The 15,212-nt window shown below is 46.1% G+C and overlaps 3 protein-coding genes across 3 annotated transcripts; 1 reads left to right on the top strand and 2 right to left on the bottom strand.

Annotated features, from left to right (window-relative positions):
- Positions 1-211: 211 nt before the first annotated feature.
- Positions 212-1,656, bottom strand: V1513DRAFT_445607 (Zinc/iron permease). Its single transcript, XM_066898133.1, has one exon. It carries the CDS (start codon positions 1,583-1,585, stop codon positions 452-454), a length of 1,134 nt encoding a protein of 377 aa, XP_066753435.1. The 5' UTR covers positions 1,586-1,656; the 3' UTR covers positions 212-451.
- Positions 1,657-2,900: 1,244 nt separating this feature from the next.
- On the top strand, positions 2,901-4,709 carry V1513DRAFT_445604 (pyridoxal phosphate-dependent transferase). Its single transcript, XM_066898132.1, has 3 exons — positions 2,901-3,079; positions 3,144-3,738; positions 3,811-4,709. Exons 1-3 carry the CDS (start codon positions 2,998-3,000, stop codon positions 4,499-4,501), a joined length of 1,368 nt encoding a protein of 455 aa, XP_066753434.1. The 5' UTR covers positions 2,901-2,997; the 3' UTR covers positions 4,502-4,709.
- Positions 4,710-6,965: 2,256 nt separating this feature from the next.
- Positions 6,966-8,371, bottom strand: V1513DRAFT_445599 (uncharacterized protein). The gene has a single exon (XM_066898131.1). The coding sequence runs from the start codon at positions 8,331-8,333 to the stop codon at positions 7,107-7,109; it is 1,227 nt and encodes a 408-aa protein (XP_066753433.1). The 5' UTR covers positions 8,334-8,371; the 3' UTR covers positions 6,966-7,106.
- Positions 8,372-15,212: the final 6,841 nt, after the last annotated feature.

Below are 15,212 nucleotides of genomic sequence, written 5' to 3'. Positions count from 1 at the left end.
GTTCCATTTGTAATTTATATTTTAATTAAGTTGATGTTTTATGAAGCTACGAAGATAAAAAATGGCATCACCATTTAAGGCGAAGAGAGGTTACAATATATCAGCATCACGTGATTACACTTTGCCTAAAGAGGTAGGGGTGTAGCTTTAGTAACCCAGAGGGGTGTAGCTTTAGTAACCGGGGGGTGTAGCTTTATCCTGGGCCTTAATTTAATGCTGAGATTTTCTAAGCGATTGCTCATTTATAAATTGAAAAGGTTGTTTGTACTATATCTGTACCCTTCAACTTACTGAACCACTCGATTTCTAGACTTGCCACCAGCAATACATTAAATTAAACGAAAAAGATTCACAGGTGACGTATACCAATAATTAAACATAATGTGACGGCTGTCCATATACTATAAATCGATAGTTCTCCGTCATTTCCTCTGCCGCACCCAAACGTAGGTTAAGCCCATTTGCCAAGCAAAGCCATTATGCCAGCGCCAGTCAATAGAGAGACAAGCATAAGAGTCAACTGAGTGCTGTTTTTCGTCCTGTGCGGGTTGAAGAGGAAGTCTCTGGCCAGCAGCTCTACGAGACCGGTGTAAATCAGAATACCGGCTGATGTTGAATCAAGGACGCCGGAGACTATGTTAGCAGTGTAGGAGCCGCTGGAGTAAGTTGTCCGGACGCCAAGACCGACCGCAATGGCGATAGGAGTTGTTAACCCATAGGCAGCGCACAATACCCAGGGAAGGTACCGATATTTTGTTGGAAATGGAATTGCACTCATTCTGGCACCGATACCTAGACCTTCAAAAGACTGGTGGAATACAATAACTGGATACAACGTTGAAAACTCGCTTCCGACAACACCGAGGTTCAGGCCAATGATTACGGAGTGAACAATGACTCCAAATTCAAGGATAAGAAACGTCGCAATTTGCTCTCTGAAGAGATGTGCCTTGACGCTCTCTTTAAGGGCTTCGACGTCAGTAACTGTCTTCTCCTGGGCCGAGGCAGAAGTAGAAAGGACTCTATCATCACTGAGATTCCGGTCACCGGTGTGAAGCTTTTGATGTGGCTGCGGGCCAGATTCTCCGTTCCCGGGGCTGGCTACCGTGTGGTCGACCATAAGGTCTTCGACATTCATATCAGTGTGCGAAAACCCGTATTTGAGCTCGACATATCTCTCGGCCGAAAAATCCAACAGAAAGATAAAAATGATAGAGACCAAAGCAATCGCAGGCGGCCATGAGTAGCTAGCCCATTCACCTGTCATTCCAACACAAGTCTGCGGTCCTATCTCCGAATAAGCTGGGTCCAGAAGATGAATAAAAGCTGTGGCGACAATGACCCCAGCGCCAAAATAGCGAGCGAACAAATATACATGCAGCGGCATCTTTAACATCCGCACGCGGGCGGCAGCAACAGGGAAAACCGTAGTGAAGGTGGACACCACCAGTATTACGAAAACAGCAGAAATTCGTGCACCCAAGTGACCGTTGTAGTCGTTCGGTGATGCATTGATATAGCAGACAACTTGGGCCGGGTCTGCGGTGTCAAGGTTGACATTGGTGGGATCAAATGTGCTCGACATGGCTATCCTACTACTGCGGAAGTATCGTCAGATTCGAATATGTACCATGAAATGCATGCTTGACACTCTTCTTGTCACTATATATCAAGGGCGGTGGAGGCACGAGCCCAGGTATTTTGTAGGGAGTGGTCTACCTTGGTGGTTACAGGTTCCTCACAAACTGGGAGCTATCGAGAACCTTGGCGGCAGTAGTACAGCATTCGTCGATGAAATTCCGCGCAAATTACGCCGCAGTCGAAATATTCGTTGTGATACGAAGACTATAGGACAAACGGATAGGGTCCTAGCTGCAGCACCAAACGGGCCTACTCACGCAAATTAACGCCAGCTGGATAGCTCAGCCAGCGTCAGTCAGTGTAATAGCATACTCCTAACAGATGAAGATTCCACGATAAGATCACCACAAAGAGGCATTCGCCGCTCTTATTCGTTCGTTCTATGTAGTCAGGTCGTTGAATTACTGTTGGTAATCTAACCGGCATCGCCGTCTTAAGTGCGATAGCGCCGTTGTCGAAAATTGGCAAGCCATCACTCCGTAGATATTATAAACGCACTAAAAAAATAGTTCATAACAGCTACGTGCCTAGACACGTGCCTGACATAAAGCTTCACTCCGCTGTCAACAGACAATGCGATTAAGACCAGTTCGCAAGAAACGAGCCGCACAGCTGAGGCTCACGCATGCCGACTTGGAAAAGGGTTATTGTTGCAATCTGCAATGGGACAGAAACTACTGGACAATGTCAGATATATCGCTCAAGGATACTGACAACCGCTCCCCGGAATAAACTAGCAAATGAGCCAGCTCCGGAATTAAGAAATTAGATTGTGGCATGGGTGGAAGACATATCAGCGTTATACGACTCATATGTGACCCTGGAAACAGAATGAATCGTTACTTTGCGTAGGTCATAAAGATGTTAGTCCCGGCGCCTATGACTTTAATTTACTGTCTGACAAGTTGGAGCTTGCCAAAGTATCTACATATTTCGGACTTGAGTTTGACTTGCATTTCTGTATATTTATGCTGGAAATCTAGGGTTTTAAGACAAACAAGACCTGGATTGGTGGGAATAAAACACGTTGGAGGACGTGCTGTCGAACTGTCTTAGGATTCTATGGATCCTGTTCTTAGTTTTGTCAACGATATTACTCGAGAGGCAAATTTTGCAAGAGTTGGGTTTGTTTGCTTCAAGTAGATCTCGTGCTATGGGATATCTAAGGCCATCAGGGTTTAGGGTATCAAACCAAATTCCACGTTTTGCCCACAAGCTTGCCTCAAAAGGGTTAGGCATGTGGCAAGCACCATGTACAGACCAGCAAGACGGCCGGGTTTATGACTCTTCCTTTATTAAAGTATATATTCTCTCACTCTTTCAGATTCACTTTCTTTCCTCAATCTGTTGGTAAGGATGTCCTCGGATCCTATGCCTCTAGGGCATGATTTGCGCAAATACTTCCTGTTCGACTCCAAATACACTAATCTGAATCATGGTCAGTAAGCTACTCTTACTTTCTCTACCATTATGATAGGCTCAATAAAATTATATTGGAACAGCATCGTTTGGAACATATCCCGCTTCTGTTCGTGATCACTTGCGTAAGCAGCAAGATGAAGCCGAAGCTCAACCAGACAGGTACTTACGCTACACGTACCCAGAGCTGCTCGATAAATCCCGTGCTGCTGTTGCCGAAATCCTTTGTGCTCCAGTTAATGAATGCGTTTTCGTCACTAATGCAACAACGGGAGTAAACACTGTTCTTCGAAATTTGGTTTACGGTCCGATGGATGTGATTATCTATTTTGATACCATATATGCAGCTTGTGAGAAAACTATTCTGAGTGTCTGTGAGACGACACCCGCGAGATGTCGAAAGGTAGAATATCAATTTATGGTTCATTCGCATAGAGCTATCGTGCAGAAATTCAAGGAAGTTGTCCAAGAGACCAAAAGGCAAGGATTGGTTCCAAAGATAGCTATCTTTGACACCATTGTCAGTCTACCGGGCGTGCGGTTTCCTTTTGAAATGCTTGTGCAGGTTTGCAAAGCCGACGGTGTGCTCAGTCTTATAGACGGTGCACATGGCATTGGACATATTCCGCTGAACCTGAAGCAATTGGATGCCGATTTTTTCACAAGTAATTGCTACAAGTATGCGCATGATACACCATCACGATTGTTAATTAATTTTGAGACCAGACTGAAGTTCTAATTGGATAATAGGTGGCTATTTACTCCCCGCGGTAGTGCTGTCCTTCACGTTCCAGTGCGCAACCAGGAGCTCATAAGAACCACATATCCAACTTCTCATGGCTTCCACCCAATTGCAAATCAGAACAGATATAACGCTCTCCCTGCTTCAGGGCCAGTTAAGACGCGGTTCGAAGCCCTTTTTCAATTGGTCCCTGCTGCAGATTTATCCCCTTACACGTGTATTCCTTCCGCCTTAGCCTTCCGAAGGGAAGTATGCGGGGGCGAAGAAAGAATTTTGCAATATATACGATCTATTGTCTCTCAAGGCGCGAGCGCTGTGGCCTCTATACTTGGCACAGAAGTTATGGCTACAGATGCATCATCTTCTAAAGACGAACTGCGAACGTGCGCACTCGCGAACGTGCGCCTCCCGCTATCCATTGGGACAGCTCTTGATGCGGATGTCGATGTTGATCAAGTCGGCAAGGTATGCGGTTGGATGCAGAAAACGATGGTAGACGAGTTTCATACTTTCCTGCCTGTTTTCTTGTACTACGATCATTTGTGGGCCAGATTCAGCGGTCAGGTGTATCTCGAGGTGAGCGATTTTGAGTGGGGCGGTAAGTTATTGGAAGGATTGTGTGAGGCCGTCAAGAACAATAAAGGGCGAAGGCTCGAGGATATGGATATATGTGAATTAAAGAAGACATTGAGCATGTAGTGGAAGTTATAGCGCTTGGAAGTCAGCAAACTGGAACCGTGAGTTCCGGCCGAAAGAGAAAATGGAGGCTGAATCATTTCTGCGACTGAGCAGTGTGTCTTAGGCGATGGTTTGGCACAAACCTTGCCAGTTTAGCTCAAACGCCGAATCCGTTAATGACAAGGAGACAATAAATAGGTCTAAAGCTGCTCCGAATGCATTATCTGACCATATCCGCCATCGGCCCTCCACCATGGCAACGTGCACTCACTCAAACTAGCCCGTATTTCGTAGTTGCCGGAATCTTCTGTACTTCATTTTATATCTGAGTTCCTGGATGAATAAACCCCAAGGAACAGGCAGTGCACACTTATAAGAAGTCCCCAAACCCTGAAAAAATCAAGCGTGAGGCACGCCAAGCCAGCCCGCCAAGAATACCACCATAAAATACAGGGACGCGTAATAGAAAGTTTCCCCCTCAACTATCGTATAACTGTATAAGTTCCATGGGAGCAAATGAGTAGGTACACATATTCCGGCTAAAGGAATTGCGCAAATTCATATGAGGTGGGTCAGAAATTTTCTATGGGGCAAAATGTTCAACAGCATAATAAAAGAGAGCGCTACGCAATCGATCTAGTGATATAAGCATTTGAACGCTTGAACATGTGCTTTTCCTTCGTGACACCGGTCGCAGAACTTCAACTATTCAATAGTAAAATCAGCAGATCCGTGCCTCAGCTGCAATGTTCGTGTCTCCACAGTTCAATGCTTTAAGGATATTTTTCACGATGAGGTTAAGCCCATGAGCCAAACAGCTCATAAAGCTCTCGCGACCTTGAAATCGTACGTCATCAACTATTCTTTCAGGTCACTCCTAGATTTTTAACGAAGGCGCCATTGGTAGTGGCATTATCTGCGGTAACAGTAATCAATTTTTTGTGGCTCCAACTCTTTCAGCATTCAGTATACCATCTGGGTCATGTTGTCGGACTATGGACATTCATCAGTTCCCCAACCTCTAGTACTCTGGATCTATATTCAAATGCACCTATCAACAATGCCTAATTGGTCAAACGGTTGCGATCTGGTTCTGGCTAGCCCAAACATATAGGGAAAGTGCAATTGTATGACAAATTCTACTAGTCCTTGCTTCAATCTTGCACGGTAGGCCAAACTCTGATCGATTCTTAGTGCCTTGCGAGAGCTAAATGGCAAGTCCACACCAGGAAAAGTGGGATGCTCAATGATTGCGAATGCGAATGCGAATGCGAATACGGAAAATTGTATTCGTGTCCAAGCCGTACGCATTACAAAGAATCAAATAAAAAGCAACTTAACCCTCTGAGCCGAAAGAACGAAGCCTGTGCGGCTACGGGCCCGTTCTGTAACTGATGCGGTATGATACACTCAGGGACAGGTCAACTAATACTATATCTGCTCACAATGATCGACTATGAGTACGTAATTCTTGATTAATTCTTGATGCAGAGGAGAAAAAACCTATCTTCCTAATGACGAATACGATTACTATACGAATTTATTGTACACTCCACGATCACTTTTACGATTTGAGCTTCATTTTGCGATTAACTTTTCAATAATTTTGAGTTGACGGTAGCGTAATCGTATCCACCTCTACTGCATTCAAGTTTTCTAAATTTTGACATTCGGCAGGTCAAGCTCTGTTCTGGTTGCTGGGATTCATCTGAATGGCGAACATGCTAGTACAGGACGGAATAATTGACGAAGCCTCAACTGCGACTGCACCAGATATTCAATCCAGGTAGAAAGTATAAGAAATTCAGCGCCTTAGCTAACATGCACGGCCTGCTTCTCTACGCCAGACATGATTGCGCTCTCGAAAGGTAGCAGACCTCATCTCTGTGGATAAGAATAGGCACGACAACAGAAAGCTCCTTCATGGTATACCTTAGGTAGATAACGATAATGTGCTGGAAAGGAATGCTAGTGGCCCGGTCGAAGATGATAAACGTCAACGGTTCAGGGTTCAGGGTTATGCAGCACCCGCATAGACGACATTGCAACCAATGGCAATGCAAGATGTGGTTAGCTCCTCCTTGAGGTTCTCCTTCCTTCTGCACCATTTAGCCATGCACAAGTGCCGCGGTCCCACCTAGTGGAGGTGATCCATGACTGCCATGTAATGTTATTGTTTGGACCAATCTCAGCAACTTACTTCCAAAGCGCATTGGACAGAGCCGGTATTGCGTCCAATAATTCGTTCACGTCCATCTACAGTCGAATAACTGCTCAACATACGCCAACAACTACGGCCTCGATCATCAGCAGATGTGTACTGATTCGTCAAATGCAAATTACACCGTAGTCATAGAACATGTACTGAAATTATGATCAACGGAATTGCGCACTGTGTGTGGCTTGTGTCTGATAGAACTCTACACGATGTGGACATTGTTATTGAGTGCTTAACACTTAGCAAACGGACAGGTATATCGGTAAGTAATTTGTGCACATATATATTAAATTTATCTAAATTCATGTAGTATCCTAATCGAACAAGCGCGTGAACTCCAAATCTGCGGTCTGTCAAATCGCATCCCAAAACCTGTGCATTGTTATTGAACCATCCTTCGGATTTACATTACGCAAAAGTTAATTTCACTGCTCTTGTATATGTGTACGAGGTGTCCTGGTACGAATAGTGAAGCAATATCGCTTTTCCCGACGGTCCGTCATTTTGGTAATACTGTGCATGCGGGACGCCACCATAATCATATCCACGCGGTCCTTGAGGTAGAGTATAAAGAACCTTGTTATCCGTGGTCCAGGGCCCGACAGGACTAGGTGCGTACGACACTTTGAACGTCGAATCTGCCCAATTGTCGAAATAGATGAGGAGGTACGCGTTGTGGTATTCGGAGTAGAACATAGACCCAGTCGAATACGGTATCCAATTCGACATGACCGCTGCTGATTGGCGCCGTGCCGTGGGTTGTGGCTGAGTATAGCTCCATGTTTTTGTCGATGCATCATAATACTGATACTTGCTGTATTGTGTGATTTCCCAGGTGGCAACTCTGGCGACGTGGACGTCCTTGCCTCCGGAATAGGTAGTATCGAGGGCATAGAGGAAAGCATCCCCGTCAACGACCATAGACGCGAATGACCCGTACGAATAAGTCGTGTTAGGAAACGTTACTTGCTCATTGCGTGTTACTGTCAAAACGTTCGTCTTCGGGTTCAAGTCCAATATCGCCATCGTATTTCCCCAGTTCGAAGATGACGTATCGGAATTGGATTTGTAAACATGGAAAAATTGGACTGCTTGAGTGTCGGTAGTTTGGAGGCAATTGGTGTAGGTCCACAATACGAATCGCTGTGTTGGCCAGTTTCTCCACGGATATTCCTCACTGGTGTACGGCACAGCTGATTGCCAGCCATATGAATAGAGAGAATTCGAGGTTGCATCCGCCAGTAACGATGGTTCATCGAAGCTTTGAGCGACACTGAGCGAGTTGTCAGTCATGGCCTTGAATGTGCCGTTGTCATATCCTAGAGTATCGCAGAAGAACCAGATCGTGCGGTTAGCGATATTGCATGAGCCTCCGCCGTCGCGGTATATAGTCAATGGATTGTCCGGATCCTCCTGCTTGCCAAAGTCCTCGAGGGATTCGACCACGAAGTCTGTGTTGTTGGCAGGCCAGACGTAGTACGAAGGATTTGGCGCAGGCCGTACTGGTGTTAGGTAGGATGGTAGCGCATATGAGACGGACGCTGCTGGAGTCGCAGCGTCGCGCTTGACAACCGGAGTAGCCAGTGCTCCACTGATGGCGATGGTAGTCAGTAATATGTCCTTGATATAAACCATTGCAGTGACGATGACGGTATTATCAGAGTGGTTGGAGATTAGGAGTTGCGATATCCGCAGACTTTGCACTAGTATTTATTCTCACTTCTGGGCTAGAATTACTTTCGTATGTGTTTGACTGGCCAGTCACGCCACAAACTCTGTGATGTGGGTCAGTATGGCATCTGGAGATCGTACGCTGATTTTTTCTACGTGTAGTGGGTACCGACAGAATTCAATATACCGATAGTTAGTACGCATGATGGCATGTTGCATGGTATCTAAAATAGTGTGGCAGTTGTAGTTTGACAGATGCAGTGACAGATGCAGTGACAGATACCTTGGCAGATGCAGGGACCATTTTGCAGCCGTTTCCTACCTGGATTGCGATTGGCGAAGTCAGAGTCAGCGTGCCGCGTTAGGCTAATTAACTAATTACAACGACATCGCATAATCTATAGCCAGTGCTTTGCAATTTAATAAACTTCTTATATGGAATTATTCCTTAGTTGAACGAGGCGGAGTCGTGCTCTCACTCATTCATCACCGCTTAGTATATCCGCCCTCAGGACGGCATAGTTTGATCCAAAATACTGGGCCCTCGAGCTACAAGATCTAACGCTGTCCGGATTGGAGGAAAAACAATATTCACCAAAGTACGGAAAGGGAATGCGGCGTTGTGGCGAACGGGTACTGTCTGGCCGCGGGAATATTGTGGGTGTGGGTCTAGGTCGTTGGTTGACTCCAGGGATTTGGTAGGCCTGTCAAAGGGACCACTCAATTGGTCTTTGTCTGTTCCGCTGCAATTATTGCCACTTGCAACCTGATATATTGCGCACTACAAGAAATTTATTTGTGATAGGCGACTCAAAATTGCCCATCGGGCTGCGATTGATGATTATCCCGACAGCCTCGAGTTTCCGGATTTAGTTCCGTCGCCAGCCATCGGTAAGTCCGAGGGCCCAATTCCACCCGTAAGTCTCCTCATTCCGAAGTAATCTAATAACTTGGCTTGCTCGCGGTTTTGCAACTAAGGCCGGGAATATAGTCGACAAGGCTAAAATATTTAAGAATATTTCTGAGTAGTTCATCACTTCTGTTTGTGAGCCGGAGGTCTGTAGCTCGTTAGGGCTGCTGTTAGAAGAAGCGACAAAGATCCAGACGACTTAGTATTAATGGCGGAAAAGTAGGTTGAAATTTAAAACTTACTACCGCCAATATCCTCAAACCTTATTCCGCTCTCCCGGATTGGGCATAAAGTGTCTCCAAGCCGTTGCAAATGGTGGTTCTTCTCGGAGACTCCCGGTCTCGGTCCGTTTGCCCCACCTTTACTTATTAAACCATACTACTTGCGTCACAAACAGTGGTTCGGCAGGGAATCTCCGTTGAGGGAATATTCAAGATTCACAGACTGTGGTCCGGCTCGTTACTGGACCGGTGTCCAATCTTGAGCCGCAAGGGATGCACCGCAAGGCAAAATGTCTCGTAAGCTTACCGGTCGACTATGCAAGATTCTCCCTCAGCTCCGTTGTTCGCCATCTTTTTAAGTATACAGTCAGCGAGTCGTATAATATTGTCTCGTCAACGACGCACCCATTGGTGTCCGTATCTTGTATTCCGTGTCCGTATCCGCAGCCCAATTCTGATACATCCTGACGAGATTGGAGTACGAAAGCGTACGAAAGCGACAGTCAGTACATTGTGGTGCAATCGAATCGAACAGCTGGTTGTTCCAACAATGCGAGGAGCAAGACCGATCGCGAAAACGTCAGGAGAACGGCCCGCCCTCAAATAAGAGTTTCTTCTCTGCTCCTTTCACTCAGCTCGCTGTTGACCATGAAGTTCTGCAGAACCTAACGGAGACAGACAACGCTAAATTAGCAGGTCAAGCTCAGATTGTGGTCGCTAGATACATGCAGCTTGAAAGACCCTGAATAGCCCTACCGGAAACTCCGACAATGTGATCTGGCTGTCGTCGGAAGTTTGTTCCAGATCATATTTCTTGGCAACGGATGCCAAACTTCAGGTGAATTACCCTGCTGCGATCTCAACTTTATATGAAACTACAGAGACAAGCCGATGGCGTCGGTACGAACCTCACAGCCACAAGGGCTCATTAAGACAGTTTGGAATGACAAACTCCTTCGAAATTTTCTCACTAAACACCAATAGGCTGGGCGCCTATGAATAAGGAGGAATTGACCATGATGCGCACGCGTATCCTTCGCCGTCCTTTACGAGTGGCAAGATCTTCGTCGAATGTCGCTAAGCCAATCCCTAACTTTGGATCTCCTAAGTGTTGTGACTTCGTCTGAGACAGTCTATATCGAGATGATTTCTATCCAGCAGCAGTCCAGAATCCGGCATCACGAGCTCTCGGATTGGTGGATTTTTTTTTACTTCTGAACCTATGGACTCTTGTGGCGCGTTGGAGCTTGTCGAACATGCTTTGCGCAAGTGAGCACCTGAGACTATACAATTACTTACGCTGTCCAAGTGTACAACGCCGTGAGCTCCCAGCCCAGTTTGTATCTCATGGAAAACTTCATGTACATCGTCATCATGTCAATTGTGGCATGGAGACGTGAGCCTACTCCCCCGTGAGATGCGAAGACCGATGGACCGCCGTCAATCCGTTCCGTTGTAGCAATCGTCGATGAACAACTCTAACGAAGCAGGACGCAAGAGGCTATGACATGATTGCAAAACCATCAAAACTACGAATGACATTAGGACACTGTCTGCTAACTACTAACTATGATGCCGTGTGAATGTCGCAGGAGGAAACCCGAGCTCCGGCCAAGCTGGGTACGGTCTTAAGCTTGAGTATCCTTTGGATCCTGCCGTGCTTGCTAGTCGGACTTCGTCTCGATAAGACAACTTAGTCACAGTCCTGGATGTTGGATGCGTTCTTCAGCTCTACTAGGCATGTATGTTTGTGACAGAGGAAACAAGCCCAATATTGGTCTCTTCTCAGGACGCTTTCTTCAATTATGTCCTTGCACACTTTTTTGATCAGGTTCCTCTCGCGGTTTAGACTACTAGCGCGAGATTGATATTCTAAATTAGTTTGAAAGGATAATAATAGAGGTATCTTAAACTGCTCATAAACTTTGAAGCGGCAATGTCAAAGCATCCAGATCAATACTGCCATTTTCTATCTCCATATCACCATCACTCATGTCTACTGGCAATACTGCCATCATTTAATAACTCGGGTGTTCACGAATCCCAATAATGAGGGTTTCAGGAGAACCAAGTGCGTATGTGCGGCATTTCCATGTTTGTGGGTCAGCAACATCATGTCTCGACGCTGAAACAGCTTTCCGGCTCAAGTCGCCGCCCAGAAATTTTTCTTTTCTTTTTCGCTGCAAGAAACCCTGATTCGTTTGCAGACTCATCCAGACTCCCAGTGGCAGTAAAATCGGAATGCTCTCAGACGCCTATGTCTATACAACAGCAAGATATCTTCATTCTTTCCTGGTGGGAACTCATACAAAACACAGTTCCCCTCTGATTTCGAATTCGCATGATTTGGGTAAGCGGGCAAGGAGTTTCTCAATCTACTGTGACGGCCAGCCAAGGCGGGTCGACTAGCGTTCGGCGGTGCACATAAGGCACTGTCCCTGTAATTCAAATTGACTGTGGACATAGCATGGAAAGTGGCTGCGAAGGCTTTTACCTTCAACTTGTTGTCGACGAAATCGCACATGTCTAATCGGGCAAAAATGATAGCCGCAAAGGCATGAGCGCAAGGTACTATACTACTCCGCGATAGCGCCATCGGCGACACGGACAAAGTCCTACATCTGGGCGAACGTGGAAGCATTCGTTCTGCGTAGTTGTGACATCATACTCATCGACATTCGCAGGTATGACAATATATTGTTTTGCAATTGAAGCCGATTTGGCAAGTAAATTCAGATATCCTCTTTCCTTCCTGTTTCAACATTTGAATCTCCTCGAGACGCTTGACCCTAGCCAGCATGATCTGCGCCAGAATACGTTCAGGGTGACCAAAATCCAGCTGTTGAAGCTTTTACCGATGTTAAAGTCCGATGGCCAAAGCGCAAGCCAGGGAAGTAGCTGTCCGCCGCAGGCTCTGGCTCGTTTCCTCATCAACCACTGAGCTCCTTCAGAAGGCATGGAGGCAAGGATATCTTCCATTCTTTCTTGGTAGGTTGTGACGTATATAACTTTTTCACGGCCTCCTTGAAGTTTTGACGAAGGCAGTAGGCGTGGTGGGAACCTCGGGAAAACTTTCCTCAACAGCTTTGATTAACACAGTGTAAAAGACACAGGATAGGACTGGGCTGGGCTGGATTGGACTAGAACTGGACAGGACTGGATCAGAAAAATTGAAACTGGACAGGACTGGATCTGAAACTGGACTGGACTGGACTGGACTCGACTGGAACTGAAACTGGACTGGACTGGACATATTTTTATTGTTACAAGAATACAAGTACCCCAGAATCCAAGACTCCTTGAGTAACGCGTATTGTAGTGTTCCGCTTGACTGAGAGAATTTCCGCGCGCAGATAGTCATGAAGCTCGTATAAACGATTTGGCAAATCCAGAGTTCCGATGAGGTGTAACTTCGGCATTAGCCGGTAAACGAGTCCGAAAATCCAAACGAGGGAGGTAACCAATAGTTAAAATAAAAAGGCGATACGATCGTAGTCGCGGACTGATAGTTATTGTAACAGAATTCGGCGACTGCTAACCAAAATGCCTAATCGTCTTGCTGATAATTGATATATGACTTGATAGGTCTCCAATGTTGAGTTGGTGTGTTCGATTTGTCCATACGACTGTGGAGAAATGTCATGCTGAGTTCCTGACTGATGTGAAGCATTCTGCACAAGGCACGCCACCATTGCGATGTAAAGACTGTTCCTCGGTCGGAAACGAGCGAACTAGGATGGCCGTGTCGCGAAGTATTATCTTGAAATAGGCGAGCTTATCCTTCGGCATTGACCGTATCGCGCGTCCTGATAATGTGAGCCCTCTTTGACATTCGATCTACCACGACGAGGATGGATTTATAATTCTCGGATTCGGGAAGACGCACAATGAAATCAAGAGAAAGATCACTCAACGGGCTGTACGGTACTGGAAGTGTCCCAAAAGAGCGTGTTCGGACTGCTTTGAGAATGGTGTCATATAATCTTGATGGGAAGTCCAATGCTATATATTAAACCGTTACACAGCCAGTATAACAACATGCGAGGGGCTAAGGGTCAAGTTAAAAGGGCGGTGGCAAAATTTTGAATTTTCGTGACGATGAAACGGAGAATGGGCAAGGCATTCCTCTAGGTCATAATTAACAATTATACTATCTTAGAAAATTAAGTTTGGAATGAGATTTTGGCACAAGCAACGGCTGCCTAGAAACACAGGGTACGGGCAAAAGGGGCAATTTTGATATTCACCGCATTTTTGATATTATCCCCCATATTATTATGAATTAAAAATTTGTTATGGCATAAGTGGGTCCTGCAGCCAGTGGAAGGGTAACCGGACAATGAGCCCGTTGTGACAAACACAACAATAATCCGGCTAAGAGTGGCAAGTAGTGAATTGACAAGCGACCGTACGATCGATATCAGTGATATGTAAGCCGTAGTTGCTGGTTATGAAGCTAGACCGGATGCCATTGTATGTAGAGGGTCGTCTCAAATTCAAGCGAGTGGGGAATACTAATTTGTCTGATATGGCACGAACAGCTTGCGTCAAATTCAAATTCATCCCTTCATGTTTGGGCCTCTTAACTGACAGATTCTACGATACTCACTCAATACACAACTGTTGCGCATCGCGGGGCATATAACTGTGTTCTGGCCCTTGGCATGTCTGCTGTCTAAGGACTCAACTTTTCAATTCTTCGGTAATGCATTGCGGAATAAATTCTTAGCTGATAGCGCCGTCGTCCTGCCATGACTTGTTGTCTTGGTATTGGAGCTAAGTCCCTCATACGAGGTGATGGAGATTTCTCGGCTTATGGATTCTCGATAGGCTTCTCAAGTTATCCCAAGGTACTTAATGGCGGTCCACGCGGTATTCGGTTCGACAGCAAATTAGCTCACCTGACGCGTGCATTATGTATGGCAACTTTATTCTTCTGCTTATCGCTCCCGCTTTATCACGAATGGGTCGTGTTCGATAAGCAGGCTTAATCTCATTGATATCGGCGTGCCATTCCAGACAAATTTACCACTGCCGCACAAGCCAGAAAATCACATGTTTTATAATTAAAGCAGCAAGGGCAGCAAAGTTGATTTGCGTGTTGGGGAGTTGTTAGAACAGGGATAGGGAACCCTTTTCGGCTAAGACTTCTTGGACTCTTATAATTCTAAGCGTGTGTGGGTCCTTGGGTTGTTGAAACCTGCCAAGTCACCGTCTCAGCAAATCATCACAACCCGGGCACGCCGCACAACCTAACCTTACTGCACGTCGCGGGCCGGGGAATTCACGGCCGGCGGCGGCGTGAGGCTGTATGGAATCCACTGTTGATTGCTGTGCGATATTCTCGTATGCAATTTCAATTACTACTGCAGACTAGCACGGTGCCGCCGCTGCCGATATTATAGGCTCCAATTGCGAAGGGAGATTTTGTTTATAATTCCCAGCTTGGTCTGTTGTCACGGTTTTCTAGTGGAGAGGTCACAGCACAGTTCGCTTCTTTATTTCTAAGGTTATCTGCTCAACCTTAATGCGCGGGCCACCTAACCCCAGAGATTGCTTTCGCTCTTATCGCCTCTCGTACCTTATGTCGGTAGGCGGACGCCACTGCTCAAGTATCTGCTTTTTTACTATAGCTGCAGATGCAATGAATCCACTTGGCGTGGGATTCCCGATGGCAGGACTGCCTCGCTTACCATGTTCGATTGTAAAAGC

This window comes from Lipomyces chichibuensis (assembly GCF_038497645.1).
Source record: "Lipomyces chichibuensis strain CBS 12929 unplaced genomic scaffold V1513scaffold_17, whole genome shotgun sequence".
Lineage (NCBI taxonomy): Eukaryota > Fungi > Ascomycota > Lipomycetes > Lipomycetales > Lipomycetaceae > Lipomyces > Lipomyces chichibuensis.
This window is presented reverse-complemented; position numbering and strand designations above follow the sequence as displayed.

What these genes read in the sequence shown, in the direction of transcription:
- V1513DRAFT_445604 (XM_066898132.1), top strand. Translation starts at nt 2,998, where the DNA reads ATGTCCTCGGATCCTATGCCTCTAGGGCATGATTTGCGCAAATACTTC. An exon ending in ATACACTAATCTGAATCATG is followed by an intron (nt 3,080 to 3,143) that starts GTCAGTAAGCTA and finishes ATATTGGAACAG; the next exon opens with CATCGTTTGGAACATATCCC. An exon ending in TTCACAAGTAATTGCTACAA is followed by an intron (nt 3,739 to 3,810) that starts GTATGCGCATGA and finishes ATTGGATAATAG; the next exon opens with GTGGCTATTTACTCCCCGCG.
- V1513DRAFT_445607 (XM_066898133.1), bottom strand. Translation starts at nt 1,585, where the DNA reads ATGTCGAGCACATTTGATCCCACCAATGTCAACCTTGACACCGCAGAC.
- V1513DRAFT_445599 (XM_066898131.1), bottom strand. Translation starts at nt 8,333, where the DNA reads ATGGTTTATATCAAGGACATATTACTGACTACCATCGCCATCAGTGGA.